Below are 9,552 nucleotides of genomic sequence, written 5' to 3'. Positions count from 1 at the left end.
CTGAACCGGACCAGTGTCCCCAGGGATGTTGTTGACTACATTGTTTATGGCACAGTGATCCAGGAGGTGAAAACCAGTAATGTTGCCAGAGAGGTGGGTTGTGTGCTGCGTTTCCCCCATTAATCTGATTTCTGCAGATAGTATGAAGATGACAAACAGTTGCAAAGAAAGAAGAAAAATCCAGTCTCGTGGTTCATTTAAATGTGATTTGGGAATGTGAACTGGTTGTGCAGTACTGTCTGTCAAATAACTGTGTGGGACTCTGAAATCTGCCATAGATCAAGTGCATTTTGCTGCTGTGAAGCCTCCGCTCGATTCTTCCCTGGAAGGGAAGCTTTTGTTCATGGTTGCTGATCACTCAGCTTGAGCTACCAGTCAGAGTCAAATGCTGGCTTGTCCGAAGTACTTGAGAGGAGCAGAGCACTGTGATAGATTGCTTTCCTGGAGTATTTATTTGTTTTAGTTGGCTGATCAGATGCAGCTTTTGAATGATTTGAAATGGAGTAGCTTTTTCCGACAGTCAGAAAACACAGTTCCCACATAATACACAGAAAGAAGCTGGTCCCCTGAATGATGTTACAGAAGCAGCATGTGAGTCTTGAAAACCTGGAGCCTCCGCTGTTGTTCTCTGCAAACCTGGCAAAACCATGACGTAAGGTGGGCTGGAAAGACTCCGGCGACTGTGAGGCTCTCCAGTTCCACGGGCAGGTTTAACCTTGCGTATGCAAATACTTGCTTTGGTCACCTGCCAGTCAGATGGGGCCGCAATGTAATTATAACTTGGGAACAACTGTTGAACTTTAAACTAGTTGGCTATGTCCCAACTAGGGAAGGTCTTGCTGTGAGCAGTTCTCCCGTGATGGCAGGCTGTGCTCTCAGCTGGGTCAGCCCAGACACTGCTTTCTGAAACCACGGGGAATGTTTTCTGTTCTCCGTACAGCAACTCACGGTGCCTTGTACTGAAGGGTCTAAATAATTCCTTCCACGTGTTGCCTTTGCAAATACAGTGAAGCAAAGATGAGGTCAAGTAGTTGAAAGCTCTTTTGAAATTGTGAAGGGCGTGATTAGTTTGTCTCTTTATTAATGGGGGTCCGGCGATTGTCCGCATAACGCGCTTGGGACGCCTCTGCCTGTTCCCAGAGTCCAGGGGTGGGATGAGCTCCCGCAGTAACTGACCGAATGAAAATTCGATGTGCTTCTTTCAGCTCAGCCTGCAGATGTGTTGCTGGGCAGAAGGCAGCTCTGACCCTGTGGACCACAAGGGTTTAACAGCCATTCTTTGTTGCTCTTAGGCTGCCTTGGGAGCGGGTTTCTCAGACAAAACTCCAGCCCATACAGTCACCATGGCTTGCATTTCTTCAAACCAGGCTATGACCACAGGTATGTTGGCTGGGAGAACAAGCTGTGGGTTTGAGAAGGAGCTTAGCAACTCCTCTACATCCCTCATCGAACTTGCGCTGCGTAGTGAATAGAAGTAAGCATCCGAAGAAATTCTGTAATGGAAGGAAAGTTTTTGAACGGACAAATACAATGTGAATAGATGTGTGCTGTAGACCTGCCAGCAGCTGGACACCCTTTGCATTCAGCGATAGTCTCTGCTCAGTGTCTGTGTTAGCTTGGGAGGTAAAACCTACACCAGGATAAGGAAGCTGCCACCTTTCAGGCTGCTTTCATCTCTGATTTAGCCTAAGCAGTGCAAAAAAATTGAGACCCGCTTACTGTCTCAAATTGCTGGGGATATTCTTCTCCCAGCTGCCATGTGTGACAATGAGAAGTGGAAGCAAAGTTGCAAAACTAGTATGATTCAGAAAATGTCTGTTCAGCCTGCTCAGTCACTGTTAAGCACGTGTTTTATAACTTGACCAAAGTCAGAGGCTGGAGAAGGAAATAAAAAGTATCCGAGGCACTGATGGGGTAAGTGTCACTTCTCCCCCCGGCAGCTCTCATGGGAAACTCTCTCGTTCTGCAGGTGTGGGTATGATTGCGGCTGGGCAGTGTGACGTTGTCGTAGCCGGGGGTGTGGAGTTAATGTCAGATGTTCCCATTCGTCACAGTAGGAAGATGAGGAAGACTATGCTCACTCTGAACCGAGCCAAGACCTTGGGCCAAAAGCTCTCCTTGCTCTCCAAAATCCGCCCTGACTACTTTGCTCCTGAGGTAATTTTTTTTCAGGCATTTAGATATTTAAGCTAAACTGTTGTATAAGGAGGTGTAAAACAACTTGCCTTAGGTGATTTCTTTAGCCTTGACGGAGAGGATTTAACAAGGGAGAGCTGGCTGCCTGTGGCTCACCTTTATTGGATCTCTGTCCTGCGCTTTACGCTAGAACTGCAGTAGATGAATGCATCTCACAGCATTCGTGACGTGCTGTGCTTTCTTACATGTTGGTCTTCAGTAAACCTAACGTATTTCAAAACCTCCCTCTCCTTCTGCAACTCCTACACAAACTCTGCTAGAGACTACAAAGTAGAAGCTTTTTCCTATCAATATAAAACTTGTGCTAGGATCCTAAAACGTCAGAAGATTTTTTTTTTTTTCTTAAATATTAGAAGTAACATGCTAAGTGTCAGAAGGGACCATCCTCAGTGTATTAATATAATTGTTGTTTGATTAATGCATCTTAAATATGCCTTATGATTACCGTTCCCGGACAAATCCTGCCGGGTGCTGAATGCATTCAGCTCCTACGTAGGAAGGAAGAGCATTTCCCTCCTTACCACCACCGAGCTCTTCAGGAGAAAACTGTGTCTGTGCTGGTGCGGGCTGTAAATTTTTTTCTAAAAACTTTTGAAAGTGATGGTTCCTCTAACATGTTTGACCAAGTCACTTGTGCTATGGTTACCATGTGTTAATTGCACAGCTCTAATATTAACTGCTTTGCTTCATAACTGGACGGGTCTCACGGGCTGTGCCAGGTTTAAACAACTCCTGAACTTTATGTAAGTGCCCAGGGTCAGCTGTTCAGGTGTGCTGACCTTATTTTCCTGTTCTGTAGCTCCCAGCAGTGGCAGAGTTCTCCACCAGCGAGACGATGGGGCACTCCGCCGATCGTTTGGCTGCTGCCTTTGCTGTTTCCCGTCTGGAGCAGGATGAGTATGCCCTCCGCTCACACACACTAGCTAAGAAAGCCCAGGATGGAGGCTTGCTGGTGGATGTGGTACCCTTCAAAGTGCCAGGTAAAGATGTGTTCCATTGCTGGCGTGCCCTGGTTCAATAAAGAAATTATTTAGAAAAGGAGGGGAAGTGGTGGGGTCAGATTCATCACGTTCTGTCTATCTGATATGGATTTTAAGTCTCAGAAATGCTGTCTGTTTCTCCCTGGAAAACTGCTGACATAGGAGCATGTTTCTAAACATGCATATCTAAATATATAAACAGATCCTTACATATCTAAATTTTGTCATACCCACCTGGTATGTCTACTAATGTGATGATAGAGCAAAGAAAATTGGAACTGTTGGACCAAGAATCCCTCTGCTCTTTCAGTCAGGCAAGAGAACCCATTTTTGTACCCTGAGCTATTAACAGCAAATAGAAAACCTAATAAAACCCTGATCTGATAAATCAGGTGCTGGCTAGGAAGAGCTGAGATGTGATCTGCTTGGTAGACACATGTTCACCAGGCCTCACAGTCTTTGCTCAGGTACGAAACAGTTTGGGGAGAAGCTTGAAGCTCTCCTCATCCTCCATCAGCCCGTGGGCACGCTTTGGTGTGCCTGTTCATTTTGGGCACTTCTGCTCTGTAGTTTGTTTCCAAATCAGGTGCTGGCTAGGAAGAGCTGAGATGTGATCTGCTTGGTAGACACATGTTCACCAGGCCTCACAGTCTTTGCTCAGGTACGAAACAGTTTGGGGAGAAGCTTGAAGCTCTCCTCATCCTCCATCAGCCCGTGGGCACGCTTTGGTTCATTTTGGGCACTTCTGCTCTGTAATTTGTTTCCTAGAGAGACTTTCCTGTTACCTATGGTCTTGGCACTGAAACTGGCACTTTTTGTTAACTGGCTTATTTAAGCAGTTGGTGTAGTTGAAGGTGCGTATGTCTGGTTCTGCCCAGTGCTCTTCCTCAAAGCTTGGCATGTAGATGTGTACTGATTTAGGCCCAGTTCTCCCATTCAGGCTTTATAATCTGAATTTAAATTATTTCTATCAACTGGGTTTTCCATGTGATGGTTTTTCCTTACAGTAAAAGCAGTGCTTCATTTTTGCCGTCTTCAGGGAGACAGCAATGTAGCTTCAATCTTTAAGTGCTATTTTTAGCCATGTTAAATATCCTGATACCATGAGTGGATTTTCCCTATTTTCTTCCTTTTGCTTGTCATAAAAAGCACAGTTTTCTGAGTTATTTTTTCCCCCCCTGGACTCCTGATGTTCCAATTCATGTATGTTGCTGACTTTTGTAGTTTAAATATGCTTTTTTTTTTCATCAACAGGCAAAGAAACAGTTACCAAAGATAATGGGATCCGTCCTTCCTCGATGGAGCAGATGGGCAAGCTGAAGCCAGCTTTTATCAAGCCGCATGGAACTGTCACAGCTGCCAACTCCTCCTTCCTGGTAAGGCACAATCCCAGCACTGTGTGAGCCAGAGGGGAAAACTGTCCGGTTTCCCCCCTGCCTCATAACCACCTCGATCAAGCTGCTGTTGCCTGTGGGAATGAGCTGTACTATCCCCTGCTTTCAGATTTTTCAAGGGTAACTGTGAACTGTATGATAATCTTGTGAACCTGGGTGCTGGATTGTTTAATTTTAAAAATTGGGAACTAAACGCTGAAATTTTGGTCTGTTTTACCTGTTTTCTCTTCAAAAGGCAGAAAAGCACAGAGGGTGAACCTGGGTGCTGGATTGTTTAATTTTAAAAATTGGGAACTAAACGCTGAAATTTTGGTCTGTTTTTACCTGTTTGCTCTTCAAAAGGCAGAAAAACACAGAGGGTTGATCATTCAAAGGCACATATAGAAATTCTGTCCCTGGATGGGATTGTTCACCCTATAAGTCTAGAAGTTGGTAGTTTTAGTCTAAACTTCTCCCTTTAAGGCTTACTCTGTCATCCACAGGGGGAAGGAGAAATTTCTCTAGCGCATCTTTGATGAGCTGTCTTCTGCACATGCTCCTTTTCTCTCCCTCCAGTGCTTTTGCAGGATGCTCTTAGCTGCTGAAGTGTCATTTAAAAGGCTGTTCCACAGCTTGTTATGAGCACTTCAGAGGAAGCAAGGAGCTCCTGCTGGGGCTCTTGTAGCTGCAATGACATTTATTCTGTAGCATTCTCGACAGAAGCCTGGTAACACCACAGCTGTGGTGCTGGGAACAGCTGAAACACCGCTGGTGTGCTCCGTGCCGCCGGGCTGTAGGCCAGCTGAGGCTGTTATCCCAGACAGGAATGCTCACGTGCCAAAGCCCTGGTGTTCGTTTTGGCAATGTGGTGAGCCTGTGGCTTGTCATCCCAGAATTACACGCTGATTTTGGGATGGAGCTGAGTGGCCAGGTGAGTGTTTGGGGTAACCAGCTTGTCCTCAGGGCTGGCAGGGCTTTGGGGCACCTCTGTCCTGTTTGAAACCAGGGGGAGTTGTGGGTCTGGACCGTAGGGAAGAGCTTCAGTGATGTGTGTGCTAACGTCATTCGGAGATCATCCACCCACCCACCCATCAGCTCAACCACGCAGCCTTGTTCTTTGTCCCGTCTCGGAGGGGGATGTCATGGAACCTCTGGTCCATGGGGTCTCTCTGGCCAGCTGCTTGGCAGGAGGGCTGTGGGCTCGTTTTGGGCACAGAGTGTGTTTGTTCTTCAGGCGCTGACCTCACGGAGTTTGTGTGCCTCTTTCAGACGGACGGGGCTTCGGCAATGCTGCTCATGTCCGAGGAGAAGGCTCTGGCCATGGGATACAAACCAAAGGCCTACCTCAGGTAAAAAAGGCACTGCTCTGCGTGGCCTCTGGGGTCTGCTCTTGCTTCTGCTCCTCTTTCTGTCACTAACAACATTTCTTCTCTGCAGGGACTTTGTGTACGTGTCCCAGGATCCAAAGGACCAGCTGCTGCTGGGGTAGGTGGCAACAACCAAGAGCATCCCCTAACAGTCCATACTCACACAGCAGCCTTGACTTGCTGTTAAATTTTTGGTTTTTGGGACGTATCTCATGAGATATCGCATTTTTTTGGGCTTTCTCACAGAGGTGTGAGAGCTGGTGCATGAGGTGTGACTGTGCAGGGGGAGGTGGCCAACGTGGGAGAGCAGCTGGGGCAGAAACACCTCTGTGATTTACTGGGGTTGTGTTTCAGTTGGAGTGGGACAGGCAGAGAGCTGTCCCACACACCCTGGAGAGCAGGGATGTAACGTGGGGCTCTGCGGACAAAGGGGACGGTGATGTGAGGAAATACATTAGTGTGAGACTTCTGTTTCTTCACCTCTTCTCCAGTCCAACCTACGCTACTCCCAAAGTGCTGGAGAAGGCGGGTCTCACCATGGCTGATATTGATGTGTTCGAATTCCACGAAGCTTTTGCTGTAAGTACTCTGAACACGAAGGATGCCTCCAACTGTAAAATGCCGTTCTCTAGACTTCTGTTTTCGTGTTGGTGAAAGCTCTTAAGACCTTCACTAAACGTAGATAGGTGTAATTCTACATTTATGTCTAAATATGTATATATTTTAATTATATAACATTTTTACATTGACACAATCCATGCTAAGAGCGGCTTATGTTGCTTGAAGTCACCAAAGGAATAGATTCCTCTAAAATAATACGTTAAAAAAAAAAATCTTACTCTCCCAAAACCCTTGTATGAGTAAAACAACTTCTGCACGTCATCTGCTAATTATTTGGGCTGGGGGTACATGTTACTGTGGTGAGGTGTCTCATTGATTGGACAGAGTCTTTTTCTAGCGAGGGTTAACAGTGATTAACAGGGCTGGTCCTGTGAAATGTTTTTTTCCCTTGGCTGTATTAGTTTTGTTTTTCTCAAGATATCCAGCACTGTCCGTAGGCTTCCCTCGAAGTCTGACCTTACCCTTGCTAATGTTGCCCTCCCATCTTCTCCCTCCCAGGGGCAGATTCTGGCCAACCTGAAAGCAATGGATTCCGACTGGTTTGCCCAAAACTACATGGGCAGAAAGTCAAAGGTGAGACACGGTCAGGACGCTTTTATCTTTAGTTTGACTTTAGGACTGATGGAATTCCTCGCTGCAGCAGGGCACATGGTGCTGCAAAGCAGGGCTTTCGTTAAATTCTCTGAACTCTGGGTTAGCAAATCCCAGTGTGAGTGGTTTCTTTGGGAATGGTGACATCCCTGTTGTCAGCAGGAGGTGGAGATCTCGAGCCATAATAATCCTCGTTGGAGAGGAGGGAATTAAAACCAGTGGGAGGGGCTCAGGCCTCCTGCACACTTTCTGCCAGCACGGGGTCTGCCTGTCTGGCTGCAGGTGGAGCCGTAAAGCCTCTGGGACAGTTTTATCCTGTCACCAGGCACTTGGACCAAGGAACCCTTTATCTGGCCAGCCCGGACCGCTGCGGGTTTGCAGTTGGAGCAGGTCACGCAGCCTCCTCGCAGGCAGGTGACTGTCTGCGTCCCTCTGTGTTCTTGCAGGTCGGAGCCCCTCCTCTGGAGAAGTTCAATAACTGGGGCGGCTCGCTCTCGCTGGGACATCCTTTCGGTGCCACCGGCTGCCGCCTGGTGATCACTGCCGCCCATCGGTTGAAGAAGGAGGGAGGGCAGTACGGCCTGGTCGCCGCCTGTGCTGCGGGAGGGCAGGTAATGCTGCCGTACGGGCTGGCGCTGTGCCCTCTGAGGAGGGGCAGTGGTTACATTTCTGTTCCTGTTGGTGCTGTGAGATCCTGTCCACTTAAACCAGCAACTCTGAAATCCCGTGGCACCGGGTGTTCGTGATGCTCTCCACCTTGGCTGGCTGTCTCCTTTTTGCAGCTCATTTTGGGCAGCTCGCTCTGCCTCCTCCCACCCATCTCCGAATCATCCCTGGGCAGCGGCAACTGCAGCCCTTCGCTGGCCCTGGGGTACAAAAGAGGAGGAGAGATTTCTGCCCTGTTCTCAGGGTTTTGTTTGGTGACTCTCCAAGACTTCCCAAATTGTGGTTTACAAATGTCATTCTTCCAACCTTAGGAAGAAAGATCCTTACAAGAAAAATGGGGTGAGACTCTTGTGGAAGGGAGCCCTGGTTCAGGGTGCGGTGACGGTGGCAGTTCTGTAGGGACCCTCTGTCACCTGTGGGCGCTGGGCCCAACATTTCCTCCTCCCGGAATTCCTGCTTTGCCCTCAGGACAGCCGGGTGTGTTGGGCAGGGTGGACTCTGCTGCCCTGGCCAGCCTGAAGCGCGTCTGTTCTGTCCCAAAGCCATCAAAGCACTGGCTGCAGAATCCCTGTAGCAAACCGGCTCTGGATTTTCATCTCCCCTTTTATTTTAAGACAGCTGGGAGATGAGCATCTCCTGCTGAGTGCGTGTGTCTGTAATCATGAATCTTTTATGTGACCGTTTTCTCTTTCTCTCTCCTTGCAGGGGCACGCGATGATCGTGGAGCTTTACCCTCAGTAAAGGGACAAGGGACAGCGGAACGAGTGTTCATACGTCCTACGCCTGGCAATGCCATTTCAATGCACTAATAAAACATACACACAGTCCTTCTCGGCAAGGATTTTTGGTGGCCTTTGTAAATACCTTTGTAGCTACTCAGCTGGTAATTTTCAACTAATTAAAGAAATATTCCACTTTCAGGAGAAAAAAAAAGTTAATGTGGCTCTTAGTCTCTCCAGGGTCCTTGTAACCCCTCTGATTTCTGCCGTACCTCAATAAGCAGGAGAAGAAGAAGGATTCCAAAGCTGTGTACGGAAAAATGAGTTTTGGAGATAAGGAGAATGTAAAGACTGAAGTTTGGGGGGCTGAGACGGGAGTAACAACTTTCAGAAATAGGTTGGAACGGAGTTGCCTGACCTGGTTTGTGAGGAGGATGTTTGCTGCACGATGTCCAGCAGCATTGGAACGAGCAAATTGCTTCTGACAAATGAGTGTCACTGATGTTAGCCACAATAAACCAGGAAAAACAAAACAGTCTGGCTTTTGTCTTGCCCTCCCCTCGCCTGGAATAGGTTGGGGATGGTTTCTGTGGTGGTGGTGGCTGTGCTCTGAGGTGCCAGCGGGTATCTGCTTTCTGAGAGGGGAGACTGCGGCTCGGAAATCTGCCCAGAATCCACCTTGAGCTCCAGAGTCTGAACGAATCAGCACCATAACCCGTGCTTTTGAGACTTTTTTGGTAAGTCCTGCTTCTCTGCGGCACCCTGATTCCACACTGAATTATGAAATTCAGAAGTAGAGACAAGGTAATGCTCATTCATTGATAAACTTGAGGTGTACAGACCTGCGGTCCTCCTTCCAAGATTTGGGGAAGATGAGACAGTTTGTGCCCTTTTTGTTAACGTTCTGCGTTACTTTCCTCGCTCATCTCTGCCGTCCTGTTCCGCTGGGGGCTGCAGGTGTTACATGCCAGAAAACAGAGACTCTTGGAAAACTTTGGAGTCCTTTGGATGAAAGAAGCAGCTTCTGCGCCCCACCAGC

At 47.9% G+C, this 9,552-nt stretch overlaps 1 protein-coding gene across 1 annotated transcript in view; it reads left to right on the top strand.

The window, feature by feature from the left end:
• HADHB (hydroxyacyl-CoA dehydrogenase/3-ketoacyl-CoA thiolase/enoyl-CoA hydratase (trifunctional protein), beta subunit) overlaps positions 1–8,711 on the top strand; it is a 12,041-nt gene extending 3,330 nt beyond the window's left edge. The window contains exons 5-15 of the mRNA XM_010083220.1: positions 1–93; positions 1,293–1,380; positions 1,970–2,157; positions 2,996–3,176; positions 4,431–4,552; positions 5,819–5,898; positions 5,987–6,034; positions 6,408–6,495; positions 7,036–7,110; positions 7,575–7,739; positions 8,500–8,711. The exon at positions 1–93 is cut by the window's left edge and continues 10 nt beyond it. Coding sequence (XP_010081522.1) covers positions 1–93; positions 1,293–1,380; positions 1,970–2,157; positions 2,996–3,176; positions 4,431–4,552; positions 5,819–5,898; positions 5,987–6,034; positions 6,408–6,495; positions 7,036–7,110; positions 7,575–7,739; positions 8,500–8,535 — 1,164 coding nt within the window. The 3' untranslated portion in view covers positions 8,536–8,711. The remainder of the gene's footprint in view (positions 94–1,292; positions 1,381–1,969; positions 2,158–2,995; positions 3,177–4,430; positions 4,553–5,818; positions 5,899–5,986; positions 6,035–6,407; positions 6,496–7,035; positions 7,111–7,574; positions 7,740–8,499) is intronic.
• The last annotated feature ends 841 nt before the right edge of the window (positions 8,712–9,552 follow it).

This window comes from Pterocles gutturalis, unplaced genomic scaffold, assembly GCF_000699245.1.
Source record: "Pterocles gutturalis isolate BGI_N339 unplaced genomic scaffold, ASM69924v1 scaffold25955, whole genome shotgun sequence".
NCBI classification, from domain to species: domain Eukaryota; kingdom Metazoa; phylum Chordata; class Aves; order Pterocliformes; family Pteroclidae; genus Pterocles; species Pterocles gutturalis.
The sequence above is the reverse complement of the archived record's forward strand: the minus strand, read 5'-3'. Positions and strand labels throughout refer to the sequence as shown.